Below are 22,784 nucleotides of genomic sequence, written 5' to 3' on the forward strand. Positions count from 1 at the left end.
ATTGAAACAGCATGCATTGGTGCTATTGTTCCTTCTTCCTGCTATGGTTCTTATGGATTTGACAGAAGTTCTTCCAGTTCCTGGGGATCCACCTGGGGACCCTGCAGCACCTATCCACAAGAGTCGCAGAGAGCACCCTCCAGAGGTGGGAGGGAGGGATGAGGGGCCTCCAGGAGAGGGTGACCCAACTGCAGCAGCAGGCCCTGGAGAGAGGCACCAGGATGCAGTGGATATTACAGGTAGGCACCATAGAATTAGAATACTAGAATGGACATGAGCCTTCTTATGATGGGATACAGGTCAGGCATTTTGGTCAGGGAGTGGGTCATCCAGGGTTTGCCTGTGCTATGATAAGATATTGTGTAAAATAATGAATTTGAAGAATTTATCTGTACTGTATTTTTGTTCGCTAGCTAGCCAGACAGTTTTAGAGGAATGATTCCATAAATGTTTAAAATGAACTGCCATTCAAACAATGCAGTCAATTCACAGCCATAAACTGGCTGAAATCAGTTGATTTTATGACTTAGAAAAGTTGTAAATGCAACAAGTACTGATATTGTATCATATAATAGCATTCACACTTTCAAAACAATTAGACATGACATTTTATGGTCTGTTTACATATATTTCAGAGGCTATTTATAGAGACAATTGCTATAAAACCCCATATAAACTGTATTGATAAATGATATGACAATATTTTACATTGACAATAATTCTATAACACTATTTGTTATATAACACATGCCTTACTTTTATTTTCCTGCACAAGTCAAATCCGGACTATCCTTCTACTGCCATTCATTCCAATTGGATTTCTCCCTGACCAATATGGCTGCCATTTTCACCCCATTCTGGAACTTTGAAGGTTCATGACATAGTCCCTCTAGTAATTGAGTAAGATTTCTATGGTAGACACAGCACAGGAAACATTGGCTTTGTTAAAGCTAGATATGGACTCATATTGAGGTGTGCTGGTGTGACCGTTTGAGATGGTGTATAGAAAAATGTGTGTTGTGTTAAATTGTTGTTGTTGGTTTGGTTGTAGATATGGACACAGTGGGAGGAGGAAAGTACCAGTCTGGACACCCTGCTTAGGGATATGGACGCTGGCCTGTCCAAGATGCACCTGGAGGAGGACTCAGTGGCACAGATTTGCGAGAAACTCTCTGTCTATCAGGTAGCACTCCATGTGCTTTAACGTCTTATTAATAGAAAATAAAACATAAAAAAATGTGTTATTTATCAAAAGAATGAATGCTGATCACAGTTCAGTGGATTCTCTGTCCACTCTTTGAAAAAAATGTGCTGTTTGGAACCTTTAAGGGTTCTTCGTCTGACCCTTTGATTAACCCTTTTTGGTTGCAAGTAGAACCCTTTTGGGTTCCATGTAGAACCCTTTCTACAGAGGGTTCTACATGGAACCTAAAAGGGTTATATCTGTAACAAAAAATAATTCTACATGGAACCAAAAGGTTTCTCCTATGCGGACAGCCGAAGAACCCTTTTTGTACATACTTTGTGTTGGTTGTGCACAAGTTTTTTTCCACTCATTTGGAACCCATAGGACATTCTATGTACTCGTGCCCGCTGCACTCTACCTCCAATTACGTTAAATACAGAGCTGGCATTAATGGAAGCACTGGATGTTCTCTACCTTTGATGTCTTAACAGTCCAGTTTATTTTATTTTATTTGACAACATTTTTATATGCTTTGTCTCCATCCAACCCCCCCACCCCCATGTTTTCCACCCCGCCTAGCAACACAGGTTGGTTGTCAGTCCCCACCACCCCATATCTCTATCTTAGATCTATGGACCATACTTTTTACTGGCTAGCTCGAAATATAAGCTTTACAAAAGTTGTTTATATTTTTTTATTTTTTATTTAACCAGGCAAGAACAAATTCTTATTTTCACCGGCCAAACCCGGACGACACTGGGCCAATTGTGCGCCACCCTATGGAACTCCCAATCAGAGCCAGTTGTGATACAGCCTAGAATCAAACTAGGGTGTCTGTAGTGACGCCTCAAGCACTGAGATGCAGTGCCTTAGACTGCTGCGCCACTCGGGAGCCCGAGATACTGTATTTATTAGTGCTGAGCAGTTAGTGCTTTTTGAGGTCGGTTCAGTTTCGGTTCGATTATTTTAAAAATACTTTTTATTATTTCGGTTGAAATCTGTAACAAAACAGAATAAAACAATTAATACAAGTCTGATGATGGTAGTGACGGCCCATTACTGCTTATCACTTATTAACCATTATTTATTCACATTACTTTACTTGTTGTGTATATTACATTTGTATTATATGATGACTTTATCATTTCCTTCCATGTCATCTTCTCATCTCTATAGAGCTGCTGCCAATGCTGCCTGACACATCACTATTTTGTATTTCTTCAAAGTAAATAAGAAATACTTTTATGACTGATGAATACCAACTACTGTATCAATCATTTTGATCATGTATTTTCAGGTAGAGATACCTCGTGAAGCAACAGCTGCTCTCTATATCACCTCATGATATTCCCTCACGCACATTGAGCTCACAGAAAAAAATGGAACGAAATGGAATTCAAATAATTGCACCGACGTTTGTGAATCGGTTGTTTAAATAGCCCAAAATAACAGCGATTTCGGGTTAAGAGCTCAGCACTATTATTTATAAATCTATCATTGGATGGTTCGGTAGTTGGGTTTCCCTGGGGAGTTTCCTGGAATGTGTATGTGTCTTTCAAATCTTGGAACCATTACTGTCCATGATATCGGCAAGGTTACGGATTCCACATTTGGACCATTGGGATGCAAAATGCTGCCCTCCAGATCACAAGGCATTATTGTGAAATATTGGAGTATTGGCATGCCATTTTGATTCCCACTTACATTGTTTTTCAGTTTTGCGCCAAATAGAAATTGTCTGAGCAATAATAGGACCAAAGCGTAAATGCCACCTCTTCCAGTCCAGTAGGAGACACCATATTTCTCTCTAAACTCAGCCAGGAGACGGAAGAATCATGTCTAAACCAATTTAGGATGGGATGAAGGCGAGTGCCTGGAAATAAAATGTGGTGTGTGTTGGGTGCTTCTCCAAGAAGTCTTGAGCCTTCCTGGCAGTGGAAAACGTGTGTATTGTGTTGTGGAAGATCCAAATTCATTTTTGCTAGGTGGATGAAGCCGCATCTCAGGTTTTGCCTAAGTAGCTGGGATCTCACCTCGTTGTAGGTTTCACTCTGTTTAAGCAGTTCGGCACTCAGGTCAGGGTATATCATCTTCCCTGCATAGGTCAGACACCCAGATTCTGCTTGTAAAGGCATATAATTAGCCGCTTGACTTGACCCGAACAGTCTATAGAAAAGATTGTTCATGAAAGAAGCTCCATACCAGTTTCACGTCTTCTGACCCGCACATGGAATTTACAGGAATGATTTTTGAGTGATTTAGAGTGATTTATTTTTTAGGAGTTTGATTATCCCTTCCAACTTAGCATGCGGTGTTTCCAGGTCATGGAGCCGCACCTCTGTCGCATTGGCTGTCTTCTCCAGACCTTCCACTTTGGTTGAATAGGTATCCACTTTAGCAGTGAGCACTGCGCCAATGATTAATTTACCAATTTGAAATGTAAGTCCAGGGCAGAAGAAATCTCTTCACAAACAATCCCTCGTATAGTAGCATCCAACTCTTTCTGCTGGCTATTGTTTAGAGCCTCCATGTTCCCACAGTTGAATTGTGGACAGACAAATTCTAGATGCTGGAGCCTAATAAACCTGCACGTTATTTCTTGTCACACAATGAATGTCCCACACCTTAACATGATGTTTAGTATTGACACGTTTGAGAAAATAAGTCTGTTAATTCATAGTAATTTGCAAAATAAGTAGATGGACTTTCAGCTCAGAGTACAGTTGAAGTCAGAAATGTACATACACCTTAGTCAAATACATTTAAACTCAGTTTTTCACAAATCCAGATTTTAATCCTAGTAAAAAGTTTACAGAAGTTTACATACACTCAATTAGTATTTGGTAGCATTGCCTTTAAATTGTTTAACTTGGGTCAAACGTTTCGGGTAGACTTCCACAAGCTTCCCACAATAAGTGGGGTGAATTTTGGCCCATTTCTCCTGACAGAGCTGGTGTAACTGAGTCAGGTTTGTATGCCTCCTTGCTCGCACACACTTTTTCAGTTCTGCCCACAAATGTTCTATAGGATTGAGGTCAGGGTTTGTGATGGCCACTCCAATGCCTTGACTTTGTTGTCCTTAAGCCATTTTGCCACAACTTTGGAAGTATGCTTGGGGTCATTGTCCATTTGGGAGACCCATTTGCAACCAAGTTTTAACTTCCTGACTGATGTCTTGAGATGTTGCTTCAATATATTCACATAATTTTCCTGCCTCATGATGCCATCTATTTTGTGAAGTGCACCAGTCCCTCCTGCAGCAAAGCACCCCCACAACATGAAGCTGCCACCTCCGTGCTTCACAGTTGGGATGGTGTTCTTCAGCTTGCAAGCCTCACCCTTTTTCCTCCAAACATAACAATGGTCATAATGGCCAAACAGTTCTATTTTTGTTTCATCAGACCAGAGGACATTTCTCCAAAAAGCACGATCTTTGTCCCCATGTGCAGTTTCAACCGTGGTCTGGCTTTTTTATTGCGGTTTTGGAGCAGTGGCTTCTTCCTTGCTGAGCGGCCTTTCAGGTTATGTCGATATAGTACTCATTTTACTGTGGATATAAGACCTGCAATTGTGTTTCACAACACCTGACTTCACAACAACATGGCAGCGCTTGGAAGTAGGCATAATGGCAGGCTGTACAATTTCTCCTCTGGCCTTCACTATGGCCATGGAAGTCATCATCAGGGCATCGAGATGGGTGGTCGGCGGTGAGAGAACTAAGGAAGGGCTCCGTCTCCCACCTATCCGAGCATACATGGATGATATGATTATACTGACCACCACTGCAGCATGCACCAGGCGGCTACTTGCAAAACTGCAGGATAACATCAAGTGGGCCCGGATGAAAATCAAGCCAAGCAAATCTCGAAGCATCTCCATAGTCAAGGGACAGCTTAAAGATGTGAGGTTCTGCATTGGAGATGACCCGATACCAACGGTATCTGAGCAACCCATCAAGAGCCTGGGTAGATGGTACAACGAAAGCCTCCGGGATAAAGATCAAGTGCAGCAAGTAAGGCAGGACATCACCGACGGTCTTGAGAACATCAACAAGACCCTACTGCCTGGGAGGCTCAAGCTTTGGTGCCTACAGTTTGGACTTCTCCCCGGGTAATGTGGCCACTCACCGTCTATGAGGTCCCATTAACAACAGTGGAGAAGATGGAGCGAACCATTACCTCATACGTGAAGAAATGGCTGGGTGTCCCACGATGCCTGAGTAACATCGGCCTCTATGGCAAAGGGGTCCTTGAACTACCTCTTACAAGTCTAACGGAGGAGTACAAGTGCTCTAAAGTAAGACTTCAGATGACATTGAAGGACTCCAAAGACCAGACCATTAGCAAGGCTGCACCTCTTCTACAAACTGGACGGAAATGGACATCATCCAAGGCTGTGCAGCAAGCAACATCAGCCCTGAGACACCAAGACATTGTGGGGAATATCCAGTATGGAAGAGGAGGCTTTGGCCTGGCAGCAAGCAAACCAACGTTCCATAAGGCAACAACATCTGAACGCAGGAAGCTGGTGGTCGAGGAGGTGCGCAGACAGGAGGAGACTGCAAGAAGTGCAAAGGCTGTCTCTCTTGCTAAACAAGGGCAATGGACGCGGTGGGAAGGCCTGGAGAGGAGAAAGATCAACTGGAGTGAGCTTTGGCAAATGGAGGCAAGCAACATCAGCTTCATCATAAGAGCTGTTTATGATGTGCTTCCATCACCAAAAAATCTACATCAATGGTATGGCGAGGACTCGACCTGCCCCCTCTGCCCAGCTCCAGCGACTCTCAGGCATATAATGACAGGTTGCAAGACCAGCCTCTCACAAGGCCGCTACACCTGGAGGCACAATCAGGTCCTCAAGAGCCTGGCTGTAGCACTTGAGACCAAGAGGAGTGCAACCAATTCATTACCTCCAAAAACAAGCAATCCCGTCAAAACAACAACATTCATCCGGGAGGGACAGAAAAGGCCCAAGTATCCTCCTACAAAGCCAGAAACTGGACACCTAGCCATGGCCCGGGACTGGAAGATGCTTGTCGATATTGGCCAGCAACTCATTTTTCCACCTGAGATTGCTTCTACCAACCTTAGGCCAGACATGGTACTCTGGTCCCCTTCACGAAAGGCTGTGTACATCATAGAGCTCACAGTCCCATGGGAAAACTCTGTTGAAGAGGCCTACGAGCGTAAGAAACTGCGTTACACAGAGTTGGCAGCAGACGCAACTCAGCGTGGCTGGAATGCAAAGGTCTGGCCAGTTGAAGTGGGATGCAGAGGATTCGTGGCTTCTTCCATCATCAGGTTGCTGAAAGAACTTGGAATCCATGGACAGGCTCTGCGGCAGACCGTCAGAGCAGTTTCTCAAGCAGCTGAAAGAAGCAGCCAGTGGATCTGGATCAAACGGAAGGACCCTTGCTGGGCTATAACTTCATGACCCCCACCCCCACCTGAGAACCCAATTCAGATCCCTCCAACTTGAGGAGGGCATATGAGGTATGCGGTCAGCTGTATGGCTGGCTCAGGGAAGAGGACGCCCCTGCCTTGCATAGTCCCGTGGGACATCTTAATTGGGCATGGGACACAAGCTAAGGCTTGATTACCCTTTAGCTGGCCACCTTTGATGAGGGTGTTTAGTGATTAAAGGCCGAAACACCCACTGATTCGAAGGCACACTACTGAGGATGTGTCCCAAAATTGACATCTTACCCCAGTCTAAGAAATAAACCTCCCATGCCACTCTGTCAACATCACGGCAAATCTCATGTGAGTGCATTCCATCTATTGGCACAATGGACAGTTTTTAACATCTCGTCCCGTGTTTTATGATTCTTTTGTACCTGTTTCCTCCAGCATCTTCACAAGGTCCTTTGTTGTTGTTCTGAGTTTGATTTGCACTGTTCCCACAAAAGTACATTCATTTCTAGGAGACAGAACGCATCTCCTTCCTGAGCGGTATGACTGCTGCATGTTCCCATGGTGTTTATACTTGCGTACTATTGTTTGTACAGATGAACGGCGTTTGGAAATTGCTCCCAAGGATGAACCAGACTTGTGGAGGTCTACAATTTGTTTTCTGAGGTCTTGGTTGATTTCTTTAGATTTGTCCCATGATGTCAAGCAAAGAGGCACTGAGTTTAAAGGTAGGCCTTGAAATACATCCACAGGTACACCTCCAATTGACTCAAATTATGTAAATTAGCCTATCAGAAGCTTCTAAAGCCATGACATCATTTTCTGGAATTTTCCAAGCTGATTAAAGGCACAGTCAACTTCGTGTATGTAAACTTCTGACCCACTGGAATTGTGACACAGTGAATTATTGAAATAATCTGTCTGTAAACAATTGTTGGAAAAATTACTTGTGTCATGCACAAAGTAGATGTCCTAACCGACTTGCCAAAACTATAGTTTGTTAACAAGAAATTTGTGGAATGATTGAAAAACAAGTTTTAATGACTCCAACCTTAATTTATTTAAACTTCCAACTTCAACTGTATATTCTAAGCCTAGCAGTCATTTTCCATTATTTCTCCCCCAGCCAGCTCCATGGCTATATCTGGTTCTGCTACTTTTTCTTCTCAATCATCAGAGTGGTGCACCTCGTCCAGAAGCCCTTCTTGTGATGTTCTATTAGAACTATAAGTGTTTTCCTCATTCACAGCCTGGTTCTGAGGAGCTGGGGCTGGGGCCATGTGTGAGAGATGGGGTCTTATAGTGTGTTACAGTAGAGATGGGATGTGGGATATGATGGGGCGTATAGGCTTATGTTGAAGAGACTGATGATTAGGTTCTCTCTCTTGGGCAGAAAATGAGAGCAGTCCTGGATGAGAGTGGGGCAAAGTTCAGCCGGATGCAGGAGCAGGGGAGGTGGCTGAAGGAGGCGGGTTGCCAAGGGGTGGGTGTGTTTGGGTGTGGCCTGGAGGCTCGCTGGACCACCTTTCACTTCAGGCTGGAGCAACAACGAGTCAGCACAGATAGGAACAGGAAACTGTGGAGCAGGTGAGGACTTTGATACAGTGCTTAGAGATGAGATATGAAACTTCATAATTGCATTTGGCAAGTTTTCAGCTTTGACATTTTGCAACCACTTGGGATAGTGGTGTTGCATTTACTTGTTAAATGCCAATGCAATCAAAAATGGGATTTTCCTGTGTTTCATACTGTATTTCCACACTATGAGGTTGGAATAATATGTGAATTTGTGAAAATGATGATAATGCCCTTTTAGTGTAAGAGCAGTTTTCACCTACCCACTCAGACCACTCCCAGGCAGTCCTAGCAAAATTATTGCTTGAGAAATTGCTCTTGGCTAAGAAGCTATATATATAAATATATGTCTTACCATTTTAATATAAAACAATCACAGTAAGGTACCTAATTGTTACCCAGAAATGTTATATTGAGATGAAAACGTCAGAATTGAACCTTTAAACCAAAATCAGAAGTTGAGAAGAATGACCCTAATCTCACCACTGCAGGTTTTCCCGTGACTTTGTGGCACTGAGCAAGTGGATTGGTGGGGCCAGAGAACACATCAACAGTTGGATCATTTTCACTCTCACAGCCAATCAGGAGCGAGAGCTGAAACCCATTCACTCCCACCTTAACCAGTATATGGTAAAACCAGAATCTTATATGGACAGTTTTTTTCCAGTCAAGTCAACGCCTGTGAGAACATGTTAGGGTGAATGACCCTCTGGTGAATATGACCATGTATGTTTCATGTTTGTAGGACTTCACCAAAGAGCTGGAGGTTAGGTCGGCTCTGAAGGCCTCAGTGATCACCACTGGAACACAGTTACTGCAGCTGAGAGAGGCAGAGACGTCGCCAGAGCCCCAGTCTGTTGCGCCAGAGCCTTGCTCTGTACAGACCCAGCTCAGACAGATAGAGCAGGACTGGGCTGGCATTCTGTCTGATATACCTGCTGTGCAGCAGACTCTGCATCAGGTGAGTGGGTCATACACTGAGTGGACAAAACATTAGGAACACCTGCTCTTTCCATGACATAGACTGACCAGGTGAATCCAGGTGAAAGCAATTATCCCTTATTGATGTCATTTGTTAAATTCATTTCAATCAAGGTAGATAAAGGGGATGAGACAGGTTAAAGAATACTTTTTAAGCCTTGAGACAATTGAGACATGGTTTGTGTATGTGTGCCAATCAGAGGGTGAATATTTAAGTGCCTTTGAACAGTGTATGGTTGTAGGTGCCATGCACACCGATTTGAGTCTGTCAAGAACTGCAATGCTGCTGACTGTCTCCTCTCCCTTCTCTTCTTCTGTCTGTCAGTTGTTGATGGAGAGGCTGTCCCCACAGGGGGCCTTGACAGAGCTGCTAGCCTGGGTTGGAGAGACTGAGGCCAGGCTGGAAGAGCAGCGGGATAGGGTCCACCAAACCACCTCCACCAACGCGAACCTCAACCTAGTCCTTCAGAGCTTCAAGGTAGCAACTGCCAGATTCAGTTTGTCCTCTCTTATTCAATACCTGGTCATGTGAAAGTATTTATATTTGCATAAACAAATTGTTCGATTCCCGACGTCTCTCTCTCTCCTACAGGTGTGTCAGGCTGAGATAGCAGTCCGCCAGCTGACAGTGGACTATGTCAACCAGTCGGAGTTGCAGACGAGCAGAGGGAGATATGAACACCCAGATTATGCTGATGAGCTGGGAGGTCTTAACCACCGCTGGTTCAGTCTACAGGGCACCCTCAACAACCAGGTGAGAACTCAATTGGGGAAAGAGAAAATAGCTTACAGAACCTCAACCTATGGATAGTCTTTTATATAAAATATCAACGTGATGCTCAACCCCTTCAATTTTTAAAGCCGTTTCGGGAACAAATCCTAGGCTATTTTAAGAGCATCAATCCGTACTATTGATGATTTGATCCCATAGCTATTGGTCATTTTTAGTGACACCTCCTGTTTTATAGAACCAATCATTCCGACTGATTATGATTTGATCCCATATCTATTGAATCTATTTGACCCCATATCTATTGACTTTCCCTCTGCAGATCCAGGATGTTGAACAGGAGCTGAGGATGTGCACAGAGAGAGAGGTCAGACTGCAGCACCACCACACCTGGCTCACCAGTCAGAGAGAGTGGATGGGCTCAGCCCAGAGGCCCGTCAGTCACTCTGAGGTGGAGAAGAGCTTAAAAACCTGTGAGGTGGGTTGAAAAACTGGGACTGCAGATGGAAATGAGATATTAGCTAAATCTTACTTCTGAGATATATATTTTGTTGTACGTTGTCCCTGTTTCAAATAAACTTAATAAATACATCAAATACATTGGGGATTGGACCTACAGTTGAACATGCATGTGTTACTGTGTTTTCTTACTGCTACTCCTGTCTGTCAGGGTCTGGAGGAGAAACTCTGGCTAAATTATACAGCTCTTCAAGAGTTGAGAGAGAAACACCACACAGGAAAAGAGGATGGCACCTGTGCCTTCATCACTCAGACAGATGATGTCATTAAGGCCTGTACAGCCCTCAGTCAAGAGGTAAGTTCAGGGGAATGAGGGCAGTTGCTTAACAAATACATGTATTCACTGCATGGACACTAGTTGTAAAAACCTTCAAATTGTAGGGTGCAGTGGCTCCTATTTTGACTCATTGTTTCCCCCTCCAGAACCCAGCTGTGCGACAGAGACTGAAACAGGTTTTGGAGCTGTGGGCTGGGTTTGAGAAAGGACTGAATGATGCAACACTGGACACAGTGAAGACCTGCCAGGCTATGGAATACAGCTGCTTCCCTCAGCTTTCTCTCCAGGCCCTGCAAGGACTCCATGAAAAGCTCCAGGTAGGTACTACAGTATAGCCATCAAGTTTGATTTCCAGTGGCGATTTTAGCATTTAAATCTTAGTGGGGCATGTCAGCAAAGTCACTACACAAACACAGCACAGCACAACACTAAACAATACATTAAGTGCACTATAATGGTGAAAAACGGTGTCCACAAACTGTTAGGGCCTACATAAAGCTGTCCCAACAGCAGAGTCCCAACAGCAGAGTTCCAACATCTTACCACTACTACACCTGGCTATCAGCGGAGCCTTGTCTGGCTTCGAAACAATTCATTCAGTCTCATTTTCTGCCTCTAAAAAAAAAGTACCTAATATGCCTGACTTGCTTAACAAATGTTATTTCTAATGACAATTGAGATGTATAAACTATGGCATGAGGGGATGACGAGGGGATAAGAGGCAATCCGGAATTTGGATTAAGACATTAATGAGCGAGCTAGGACAGACATAGTCAATATAACTGTTTAGAATTCAGAACATGAGCCGTTCTTACGGTATTCTCCCGGTACACCAAGTCAGAACCGTTGGAGAAATAAAGGGGGCATATAAGCAGACAATGAAAGCTTTTACAATATTCAATGATTACATTTCTCTAAAACAGGCTATAGGCTACATGGGCACCACCAAGTCAGAACAGTAGGTGAAGTTAAGAGCGGAAAAGGGACCATTTTTAATTGATCCTTTATTTAACTAGGCAAGTCAGTTAAGAACAAATTCTTATTTGCAATGATGGCCTACTCAGGCCAAACCACGACGACGCTGGGCCAATTGTGCGCCACCCTATGGGACTCCCAATCACATCCGGATGTGATACAGCCTGGATTCAAACCAGGTACTATAGTTACGCCTCTTGCACTGAGATGCAGTGGCTTAGACCGCTGCTCCACTCAGGAGCTCACATACTAACAGCTTACTACACAACATACACTTAGTATTACTTTCTTAGCTACAGTATACATATCTTCCTGGCGTATTACATCATTATGCAGCAGCATACAATACATTTTGGACTCACCTTGTTGTGCTGTGCTCAGTTGAACAGGAAGGTGGCACGGCGGTCCTCCGTAGGCACATTTTGTTATCAAACTTTGTAATCAAAGTCTGGCATTCTCTGGATGTATTGTGCTTTCAAGGCAACTGGGAACTCAGAAAAAACAAGGTCAAATCGTGATAACGTCAGTGATTTTCAGGTTGGAGCTCTAGAATGAGGCCTGAGTTCCCTACTTGCAATTCCGAGTTGGATGACTGTTCAAAATGTTTTTTCCCAGTGGGAACTTGTTTTTTTTCCAGAGTTCCCAGTTGTCCCAGTAGAATTTTCCCAGTTCTGAGTTTCCAGTTGTTTTGACCGCGGCAGAGGTCATGCTGGATTGACAGCATGGGCAATGGTGAACGTTTATCCTTTTAAGCTTGGAAAAGAGACCCGCTAACCCAGACTTGGGATGACACACCCACTTTATGTCCAATGGCCGATAAGCACCGATACGTTTTATCTATAATTTCTCTTAATTATTTATCTTCATATGACAAAGATTAAAAAGCATTTGACAGTAGATTGTCGCCTTGATTCATGATGATGACCGCTAGCTAAGATTTTGAAAGTATGATGTTGACAAGATCAGTCCAATCAAAGCTACTGTAGATGTAACGTGATTTGACATCATTTTATATGTGGCCACTGACCTTGAGCCTTCTTGGATCAGCTAACCATGTGTATGTGACCAATAAATTATGTTTTGATTTGATTTATTAATGTTAAAATAATATGTAAAACAGGCAACTCCCCCCCCTCACCCACTTTTTTTGCTAAAAAAGGTGGGGCCCTGAATGGCGGGTCGCCACTGTTGATTTGTAACTGGGTATATGACCTCTGTCTTTCAACCTGTCATTGCACTGTTCCTGTTATAATACAGTTTATGAGCAGGCAATCACACTGTTGTGTATGTGTTCCTGTATCTAGCTTCTAAGGAAGGAGACTGAGGGGTGTGACTCAGAATGGGACGGTCTGATCCACACTCTCTCCATCCTCAGGGACATGATCAGTCCTACGGCCACCTTCCTCATGTCAGAGCAACTGGATAGAGAGAGAACCAGGTCAGTGTAAACTACAATACACACAAACACGCATATACACATTCACACGCACTTATACACACACTGAGTGGTCTTTTGTGGTCTTTCAAGGTGGAATAAGGTGAATCGTGAGCTGGAGAATCACCTGAATAGAACTCAGACACTGCTCCAGATCTGGGGGGCTTATGCCCGTCTCTCTGTACCTTTCTCCCAACGTCTGCAAACACTGAGGGGTGATGTCACAGCTCTGATGAACCAGCCACCTGGTCAGGACAACACTACACAACTGCTTGCAGCCCAGATACAGGCCGTCCATGTAAGTGGGATATTGTGAAATCTACATGGTAGAGGAAATATGCACATAGTTAATGAGTCGTATGAGAGTATAGATCAGACTGATCCTGAATCAGTTCTTGTGAGAACTCTGTCATTCTCGCTGCTGTATTTCTTCCATTTCCCCTGTCCCAGAGCCTGCGGGAGAGAACAGACCGTTTACAGACCGACCTGGAGGGGGTGCTAGAGGCCTCTAAGGAACTCAGTGGACGAGTGGAACCCTCGTCTGCCGTCTTCATCCAATCAGAGAGCCGTATGCTAACCCGTGGTGTCCTACATCTGAGCCAGTCACTGGCCGATAAACTTGGGCATCTCCAGGTACTGTGTGGTGATATTTGCCTTATTGTTTTATAGTTACTTGTATGACATTACATTCTTGTTTAATTATGTTATGTATGCCTTTATGCCTGATCTCTGACCATGTTATTAATGTGTTTATCTGTGTGCAGGAAGAGCATGAGCAGCTCCAGGAGTTTGAGAGTGTCTTGGCATCCCTTGAGAAACACCTTGAGGACTGGGAGGGGAGACTGAAAAGTGTAACCGTGCCTCCACAAATGTATATATCCAAGGTAGGCCAACACAAAACAGACCTCATGCTAAAGTCAAACCTCTGTATTGAATACTGTATATCCAGAGACTGACTTTGGATCCATGTGTTCCAGATGGGTCTGCTGGAGCTGAGTGGTTTCTCTCCTGACCTTGATATACTGAATGAGCTGAGCTACAGGCTGACCCTCAGTGACCCTGCCACCCACAGACTACAGAGCCTCAACTGGAGCTGGGCTCAGGCCTCGGCCCGTGCTGTGGAGACCTACAGGTCAGTACAGTAGAAGTGATTTACTGTCAGCGTGGTAACGTGAGAGACACTAACGGACAGAGTCTACCACAAATTAGTCAATAAAAAAACGAAATTCTGGCTATTCCCTACTATTACACTAGAAAACAGTATGGCAGATTTAAAGTGTGTCTTGTTTGTGTGTCAGTGAGTTGCAGACAGAGTCACTGAGGCAACAGAGTTTTCAGGAGAAGTGTGAGAACTGGATGGACTTCCTACAGACGATGGAGGACAGCCTAGCAGTAGACCTGGCCAGTACCTACAGCGGCCTGAGAGAGCAGCTACGCACACACCAGGTGACCAACACACATACGCTCGCACGCTTACATCACACACATACACACATACACACACACACACACACACACACACACACACACACACACACACACACACACACACACACACACACACACACACATATACACACACACACACACACACACATAAAAATACAGCCACTATCAGTATCTATTCAGTAACACTAACTAGGCCAGGGAATATGACAGTAATATTGTGATTCTGGTGTCTCAGAGGTTCCAGTTAGAGATGTCTATCGGTCATCAGATCCTGCACTCTGTCATCAATGATTCTCTACGTCTGCTGCAGAGGGGAGACGTGGATGATAGGTGAGGACAGGACAGAGATGATCTGCTCACATGATCAATGTTAGAGTCTTTGTAAGAACTGTTGCACCATTGATGTTTATCCACCTCTATTAAAGTGCGTCGTGGTCCTTTGACCATCAGCTGGTGATTAGTTACACGTTTTTGATCATTATCAATCATCGTCATTGATTTTAGCTTTCAGAGTTACTCTTATAGTTGTATTAATTTGTATGCTGTTACCGTTCTCTGTCCCCCAGGAGCGACTTTATCCTGAAGCTGGCCCAGCTGAGGGAGCACTGGCAGGGGGCTGTGCAGAGGGCAGCTCAGAGGAGCTCCCTGGTGGAGGGGCTAGTCAAACACTGGCACCTCTACAGCCGCAGCCTCAGGAAGCTCCAGAGGTTCGTAGCAGATGCCCAGGCCCTCCTGCCCCCCACAGGGCCAGCCCACTGCAGCCTGCAGCAGCTCCGAAGCTCCCTCTATGACATGAAGGTAATAGGTTAGAGATTGATACAGACAAGAGGAAGGGCAAGGGTTCATAAATGACAGTGCATTCCTTCTGTCATCTGTGGACTGTAGCACACGGAGCTGCTTTTCCAGAGGTACCAGTGCAGCTACATCCACACTCTGGAGCTAGGCCGTCAGCTCTTCTCCATGGGGGACGAACAGACTCAGGCACAGCTGCAGACCGAGCTGGCTACCCTGCAGGAGGACTGGGAGAACCTGCAAGGACTGCTGGAAAAGAGAAAGGACATAACAAACGCTATCATTCAGGTGCTCCTCTTGCCCCTCAGTCAGTGGGAAACAGCAGCTTGGGGAAGAGACTACTCAATCAGCTGACCTATAGGAAGATCAATATCTGTGGATCACGGTTTAGTGGAATAACATGTTTTAAGTGTATTTGATTATAAAATGATTGATACAAATGATAGGTCAGAGTTAAGAGGATATACCTTTGAATCAATAGAATTGAGTAAAGTTCTGTCAGAGTCACAGGTTTACAATATAAAGAAAGATCTTAGCTTAGCCTTGAAATGTCTGATATGAAACAGGCAAACACTACAGTCAGAGGTCTACTTTTAGAAATGCCTTATTATATTTGACCCCCTACCCCCCTACTGTGGTTACATTTAACCTTAAATGCCCATTCTACCCCTACTGTTACATGCAGCACATTTCCTCCCTCATTGGGCTCAAAGCAGTAAAGTCAAATTTAGCAGTTTTGTGCCGGAAACACACAGATCAGCCCACTGACCTACAGTACATTCCTGGATCTTCTCTATAACAACTATCCACTCATCCAGTAGTCTGGCTTAGTCTAGCACTGATCTGGGTTTCTGGCAGTGTGGGATACTGACCGATTGACTGAGTTGATTACTGGTCAACCTTTTGTCAGAGGGAGTGCCTTAGTCAGCTATCAGACTTGATAAATCATTCAGTCATGAGAAGGCTCTTTGACCCACAGCACTCAGTAGTTTTAAGGCTCTTTATGACAGCTTGTGGTTCATGGAGGAAATATTTTCCCATTGAGTAGGCCTGTAAAAGGGATTTGTCCCTTATCAGAGTGAGTGATCCTAGAAACAGATCCCCATATACACTACCGGTCCAAGGTTTTAGAACACCTACTCATTCAAGGGTTTCTCTTTATTTTTGACTATTTTCTACATTGTAGAATAATAGTGAAGACATCAAAACTATGAAATAACACATCATGTAGTAACCACAGTGAGAGAGGAGGCAAGCAGGGACTAGGCAGACAGGGATGAGGCAGGCGGGTCTGGAGGAGGCAAGCATGCAGGCAGGGACTAGGCAAGCAGGCAGGGACAAGGCAGGCAGGCAGGGATGAGGCAGGCAGGGATGAGGCAGGCAGGGACGAGGCAGACAGGGACGAGGCAGGCGGGTCTGGAGGAGGCAAGCATGCAGGCAGGGACTAGGCAAGCAGGCAGGGACAAGGCAGGCAGGCAGGGATGAGGCAGGCAGGGATGAGGCAGGCAGGGACGAGGCAGACAGGGACGAGGCAGGCGGGTCTGGAGGAGGCAAGCATGCAGGCAGGGACTAGGCAAGCATGCAGGCAGGGAGGAGGCAAGCATGCAGGTAGGGATGAGGCAGGCAGGCCGGGAGGCAGCTTAGTGTAAGCTTGTCTGGGTATTAGAGCACTTGAACTCCTCCGGTCCCTGAGCTGTCAGGAGCACTAAGGTGGACATGGAGACCAGAGCCTCTCCAACTGGGTAAACCTGCTTGTTTTTGGCCCTGCTGTTCCTTGGGCATTACCTAGAGATACTCTACGAAGGGCTGAGGCATGAGATATGTTGATGTTCACTGACCTGAATTGACACCTGGCCTCTCCTTCTGTGGGAGGTCTCGTGTCTGTTCTTGGAAACTTAACCCGCTCTCCCCTTTCGTCTGCTTTTTGGCCAAGTCTTTCTTTGCTTTGATGAAATCCAATAGATTACATCAATCCCCTTTTCATCCACCCTGACAATGGAGGCACTAAAAATACATTTCAATGCTAAAAACAGAAATGCTCCTCTTAACTTCTACTAACCTTCTCAACTACTCCTTCACCTAGAGTATATCTATTTACATGACTACCTTTCTACTCTCAGAACTGGGAGCGCTGCGAGGCCAGACTATCCTATAGCATGCAGCAGCTGGACACCATGCAGACCGGACTGAAGCAGTCGATCCCAGAACATGACAATGAGCTCCAAGTTACAGAGAAACTCACTAAGGTAAGTAGTAAACACAGTTGTTTTCAGATGTCTCGACCCTTTCACCCAGTGTGTGAATACAAATGGCAGAATGGGGTGGGACAAAAGTTAGGAACAAAAGAGTCCTTTTGGTGTTCATGTGGTAATTTGTTTTGTTTTATCAAAGTTTATTGTGTGCACTGTGCAATAGAAGCTGATGAGACTTCAGTCCTTAGACTGGGAAGTCGTTAGTTGGCCCACTAAAGCACATCTAAAACAGATAAAGTATCAGTCAGAACACAAGAGCAGAGCCAAGTTAGTAACATGTTTGGCTTTTCAATCTCCTGTGGCCCATCAGGGGTTTATCCCCTCCCCCCTCCTTCTGTCCTGGTCTGCTGCGGCCCTTAATCCTCTCCTGGGGCGGGGAGAAATAGAGAGAGAGAGAGAGAGAAGCAGAGCAAAGAGAAGGGGCAGGACAGAGAGAGAGAGAGAGAGAGAGAGAGAGAGGGCGCGTGGCATGGACTGGAGTGGAGGGGGCCTGACGGGACAGTGTGTTGGTGCTTTGTTATGGTATGCAGGAGGCTGAGAACTCACTGGATGACTGGGCTGAGAGCCTGACTGAACTTGCCAGCATGAAGACGGACCTGTCCCAGTACATCATTGCTGACGACGTGCTGCTACTCCAGGAACAGGTGGAGCACCTCCACTGTCAATGGGAGGAACTCTGCCTCAAGGTAGGGGACATGGCTGGCTAGGGCTGGGGAGACGGCTGGGCTCTGGGCTAGACAGCCTGGAGGCTCAAGGCTCACAAGGCTGAGTGTGTTTAGTGTGAATGCAGTAGCCAAACAGTGTGTGTGTGTGTGTGTGTGTGTGTGTGTGTGTGTGTGTGTGTGTGTGTGTGTGTGTGTGTGTGTGTGTGTGTGTGTGTGTGTGTGTGTGTGTGTGTGTGTGTGTGTGTGTGTGTGTGTGTGTGTGTGTGTGTGTGTGTGTGTGTGTGTGTGTGTGTGTGTGTGTTGGGACAGCAGCTGCCGTGGTGACATATACAGAAAAGGTGGTTGGCATGAATGTCCAGATAACTAAATGCAGAAACTCAATTTCTTAATCCAATCAGTAGTTGTTTTGCAAGGGTCATCTGACTCTGATTTGATTAATATATAATAATAATATATGCCATTTAGCAGACTCCAAAGTTACAGTCATGTGTGCATACATTCTGATTTGATTCCCTGGCGTTACAAGCGCCATGCTCTTGAGCTACAGAAGGACCAGATTAGATTTTTTATATAAATATAACCCAGTTGGTAGTGGTACACTTCAAGAACTTTAAAAATGTCAAATTTTCTGAAATATTATTGTATAATTGTTTTATTATGGTATGGTCAACCATTGAATGAAAACCAAGTTTGGTGGATATGTGCTGGAGCCTGAGCTTTTGGATTAGTTTCTGGGGTAGAGACATACAGGTTTGGGGGAGATGGCTGTGTGGAAATGGGGGGCCAGATGGTGATGGAAAAATAGTTTAGGCTTCAGGAAGCAGGCCCTTTGTATTGGAAATCAGCCTGTCGTCAGGCTAGGGCCGTTGCTATGGCTATTCTAAGGCTTTCACTTCAACCGGGTGAGTAAAAAAAAACTGATTCAATGTTTTCAGGCTTAAATGGCAAAATTAGTACAGTTTTGACAACTTTACTGATGGAATTTGTGATTTGATTTCAAGGGGAGTGTTGACTCCTGTGCCTGGTGCTCATCCCAAAATCTGTCACATGGGAACACGATGCAGCAGTCAGCTGAAGGGTGTTGCTTACACCTCTCCTAATGTTCCTCCACACCATCCACCATGTCTATCTCTCAGAGTTGTGTACCCATCACACTGACTCCATTAGACTCACACTCAGTCTGGCGAGTGGCGGAAAATTAACATGAAGTCTTTTGGAAGGTGTTTTTATTAGTGGAAGTGAATGTAGATCAAGAGAGAACTGATTTATTTTGCATTTGTTTTTGATAAATGGTGAATAAGCACATGATGTTCATAGCAGATGGAGTCCATCTTACCTTTCACTTTCTTGGCCTAACTTTGGGTTAACTCTTTCTGTGCTGCTGTGGCAACTCTGCCTGAGTACAAGATACACTATATATACAAAAGTATGTGGACACACCTTCAAATTGGTGGATTCGGCTATTTCAGCTACACGCGTTTTTGACAGGTTTATAAAATCAAGCACACATCCATGCTATCTCCATAGACAAACATTGGCAGTAGAATGGCTTTACTGAAGAGCTCAAGAGCTCATGTTCGTCACATTTGTGCCCTGCTAGATCAACTGTAAGTTCTGTTATTGTAAAGTTGAAATGTCTAGGAGCAACAACTACTCAGCCGCGAAGTGGTAGGCCACACAAGCCCAGAATGGGGCCGCAGAGTGCTAAAGCGCGCGGCCCGTAAAAAACATATGTCCTCAGTTACAACACTCACTACCGAGTTCCAAACTGCCTCTGGAAGCAACGTCAGCACAATAACTGTTCGACGGGAGCTTCTTGAAATGGCCGAGCACAGAAGCCTAAGATCACCATGCTCAATGTCAAGCGTTGGCTAGAGGGGTGTAAAGCTCGCCGCCATTGGACTCGCATTCTCTGGAGGGATGAATCACGCTTCACCATCTGGAAGTCCGGCAGACTAATCTTGGTTTGGCAGATGCCAGGAGAATGCTATCTACCTCAATGCATAGTGACAACTGTAAAGTTTGGTGGAGGAGGAATAATGTTCTGGGGCTTTGAAGGGAAATCTTAACAATGACATTCTAGATGATTATGTGCTTCCAACACTGTGGCAACGGTTTGGGAAAGGCCCTTTCCTGTTTCAACATGACAATGTCCACATGCACGAAGCGACGTCCATACAGAAATGGTTTGTCGAGATCGGTATGGAAGAACTTGACTAGCCTTCACAGAGCTCTGACCTCAACCCCATAGAACACCTTCGGGATGAATTGGAACGCCGACTGCGAGCCAGGCCTAATCGCCCAATATCAGTCCCTGACCTCACTAATGCTATTGTGGCTGAATGGAAGCATGTCCCCGCAGCAATGTTCCAACATCTAGTGGAAAGCCTTCCCAGAAGATTGGATGCTGTTACAGCAGTAAAGGGGGGGACCAACTCCATATTAATGCCCATGATTTTGGAATGAGATGTTTGACAAGCAGGTGTCCGCATACTTTTGGCCATGTAGTGTAGATGATATTGGTTTCTTTTATCTGTGAGCATAGGACTACACCTGCCTGTTATTTGGGTGGTGAAGTGAGGTGGCATCGTCTTGAAGTACTCATAATCACGGCAGCCATTAATAGAGTGAACCTGTTTCTCACGCGCCACAACAAATCCTTCTCTCTCGTGTCACACAGAGTAGTACGAACAGACTTCATTTTGCCATGCAATGAAGTACAGTTCTACTCAACTCCTGGTTGAAGAGAAATCATACCTGTCTGTGTGAATGCTCCACATCTTTGTGTCATCATTATTTATCATTACATCATTACTAACTTGAAGGAAACTTTGGTGAAGCAATTGAACTGGTTTCCCTGACATTCCCTTGGCAATCTTACTGTCACTGTTATTTAGTCTGGAGAAACCCTTGCAGAATCCATGCCCACCTAACTCACTATTTAACCATATAGTAGATATGATAACAGTTATCTATGGTACATTGACCATCTATCATTGCCCATTAAGCATATATTGTCCATATTCTGTGTTTCCTTTAAGGTCTCCCTACGCAAACAGGAGATAGCAGACCGTCTCAACGCATGGATCATATTTAATGAGAAAAACAAGGAGCTTTGTGAATGGCTGACGCAGATGGAAAACAAAGTAGCACACAATGCCGACATCAGCATCGAGGAGATGGTGGAGAAGCTGAAGAAGGTAGGGGGTCTGTACCATGCTGCTTGGCCCACAAGGGAGGTCCTGAGTCTCTGTGATTTAAAATATAATCAAAACAGTTTGAACAGTTTCACTCCCGTTGGTGTATAGCTTAGTCAGAGTTATCTAGATCAAGTTTAGATCAAAATGATAAAAACTTTCAAGTTGGATTGGATTATTAGAACAATAAACCGGCCTGGCACTGTGGAACGTAAACAGTGATTCATTTATCTATTGTCATTTAGATTCGATTTATCCAACAGCCACAGTTCAACGGTTAGACTTTTAAACATATCCAGACTGGTTTTTATCACTCCACTGATTGGCTCCCCCTCAACAGCCGATCAAAGTCCACCGTATGAAAGTAGGGAAATAAACAGAGATAGTAGCTCTCTACAGACAGAAGATAGAGTGGTGGGGAATGTTCTGAAGGAGGAGACTGAGAGAAGGAGGGAGGGATACAAAGTTTTCAATGTGCTGTGAATTATCCTGCCAGTGAATGGAACGACAGCTGTTTTAATCTCAGCAGCAGGGCCGCTTGGAGGGAGGTGGATGTCACACTTTGTTGACTGGACAATATTGGACTTTTTAAAACATTGATACCATAATACATAATATTGGGGGAAATGTCCCCCTATAGAATACCATCATTCAGAAAACCTTTCGACCCATACTCACATACCCTCTCCCTCTCATACAAACATTAATTTGACACAACACGTGCACTCATTCAGATACTCATTCCCATTCTGTGTGACTCCCAGGACTGTATGGAGGAGATCAACCTCTTCAGTGAGAATAAAACCCACCTGAAGCTGCTTGGAGAGCAGCTCATCACCGCTAGCAACAAGACCAAGGAGACCGAGGTCAACGACAAGCTGAAGGACATCAACGACCGCTGGCAGCACCTGTTTGATCACATAGAGACCAGGTAAGACCACAGTTGGACCTTTACAACTCTCTGACCACAATATTGGCTTGGTTAGGGCATATCGAGTGCATAGTAGATCAGTCTTGCAAATGGATTGATTTCGCTTAGTCATTCAAAACAACACAGAGGATGCATTACAACAACGCATCATTATAAGACTGTGGTCTGGCCGCTGTCAGAACTGGTTCTACCACTAGGGTTAGGTGAGGACAGGACAGGGTAGAACAGCTGCTGCTGCTGCTGCAATGTTCCAAGCTTTGAGATTATAACAGGGAAAGCTTCAGGGAGCCATCACAGGGATATAGTTATTAATCCAGAAACATTAATCCCAATCCAACACAGAGTGGAATGAAGAGAACTGCTGAAATACCTTTACACAGGCTTACCTCTTATGTGTCATCATACAGCA

General features: G+C 44.7%; 1 protein-coding gene across 37 annotated transcripts in view; it reads left to right on the top strand.

The window, feature by feature from the left end:
• syne2b (spectrin repeat containing, nuclear envelope 2b) overlaps positions 1-22,784 on the top strand; it is a 142,215-nt gene that overhangs the window by 96,287 nt on the left and 23,144 nt on the right. For all 37 annotated transcript variants that reach the window (XR_008086242.1, XM_052486289.1, XM_052486301.1 and 34 more), the window contains 23 exons: positions 66-239; positions 1,052-1,183; positions 7,991-8,184; positions 8,664-8,802; positions 8,918-9,133; positions 9,479-9,631; positions 9,746-9,907; positions 10,206-10,361; positions 10,554-10,697; positions 10,826-10,996; positions 12,959-13,092; positions 13,183-13,387; positions 13,540-13,722; positions 13,854-13,973; positions 14,067-14,221; positions 14,388-14,535; positions 14,774-14,868; positions 15,105-15,336; positions 15,424-15,618; positions 17,451-17,576; positions 18,113-18,268; positions 21,289-21,447; positions 22,209-22,375. Coding sequence is in view for 36 of the 37 variants with exons in the window: in XM_052486289.1 (XP_052342249.1) it covers positions 66-239; positions 1,052-1,183; positions 7,991-8,184; positions 8,664-8,802; positions 8,918-9,133; positions 9,479-9,631; positions 9,746-9,907; positions 10,206-10,361; positions 10,554-10,697; positions 10,826-10,996; positions 12,959-13,092; positions 13,183-13,387; positions 13,540-13,722; positions 13,854-13,973; positions 14,067-14,221; positions 14,388-14,535; positions 14,774-14,868; positions 15,105-15,336; positions 15,424-15,618; positions 17,451-17,576; positions 18,113-18,268; positions 21,289-21,447; positions 22,209-22,375 (3,716 nt within the window). In the remaining variant the exon portion in view is untranslated. The remainder of the gene's footprint in view (positions 1-65; positions 240-1,051; positions 1,184-7,990; positions 8,185-8,663; positions 8,803-8,917; positions 9,134-9,478; positions 9,632-9,745; positions 9,908-10,205; positions 10,362-10,553; positions 10,698-10,825; positions 10,997-12,958; positions 13,093-13,182; positions 13,388-13,539; positions 13,723-13,853; positions 13,974-14,066; positions 14,222-14,387; positions 14,536-14,773; positions 14,869-15,104; positions 15,337-15,423; positions 15,619-17,450; positions 17,577-18,112; positions 18,269-21,288; positions 21,448-22,208; positions 22,376-22,784) is intronic.

The sequence above is a fragment of the Oncorhynchus keta genome, chromosome 29 (assembly GCF_023373465.1).
Source record: "Oncorhynchus keta strain PuntledgeMale-10-30-2019 chromosome 29, Oket_V2, whole genome shotgun sequence".
In the NCBI taxonomy this organism is placed as follows: Eukaryota; Metazoa; Chordata; class Actinopteri; order Salmoniformes; family Salmonidae; genus Oncorhynchus; species Oncorhynchus keta.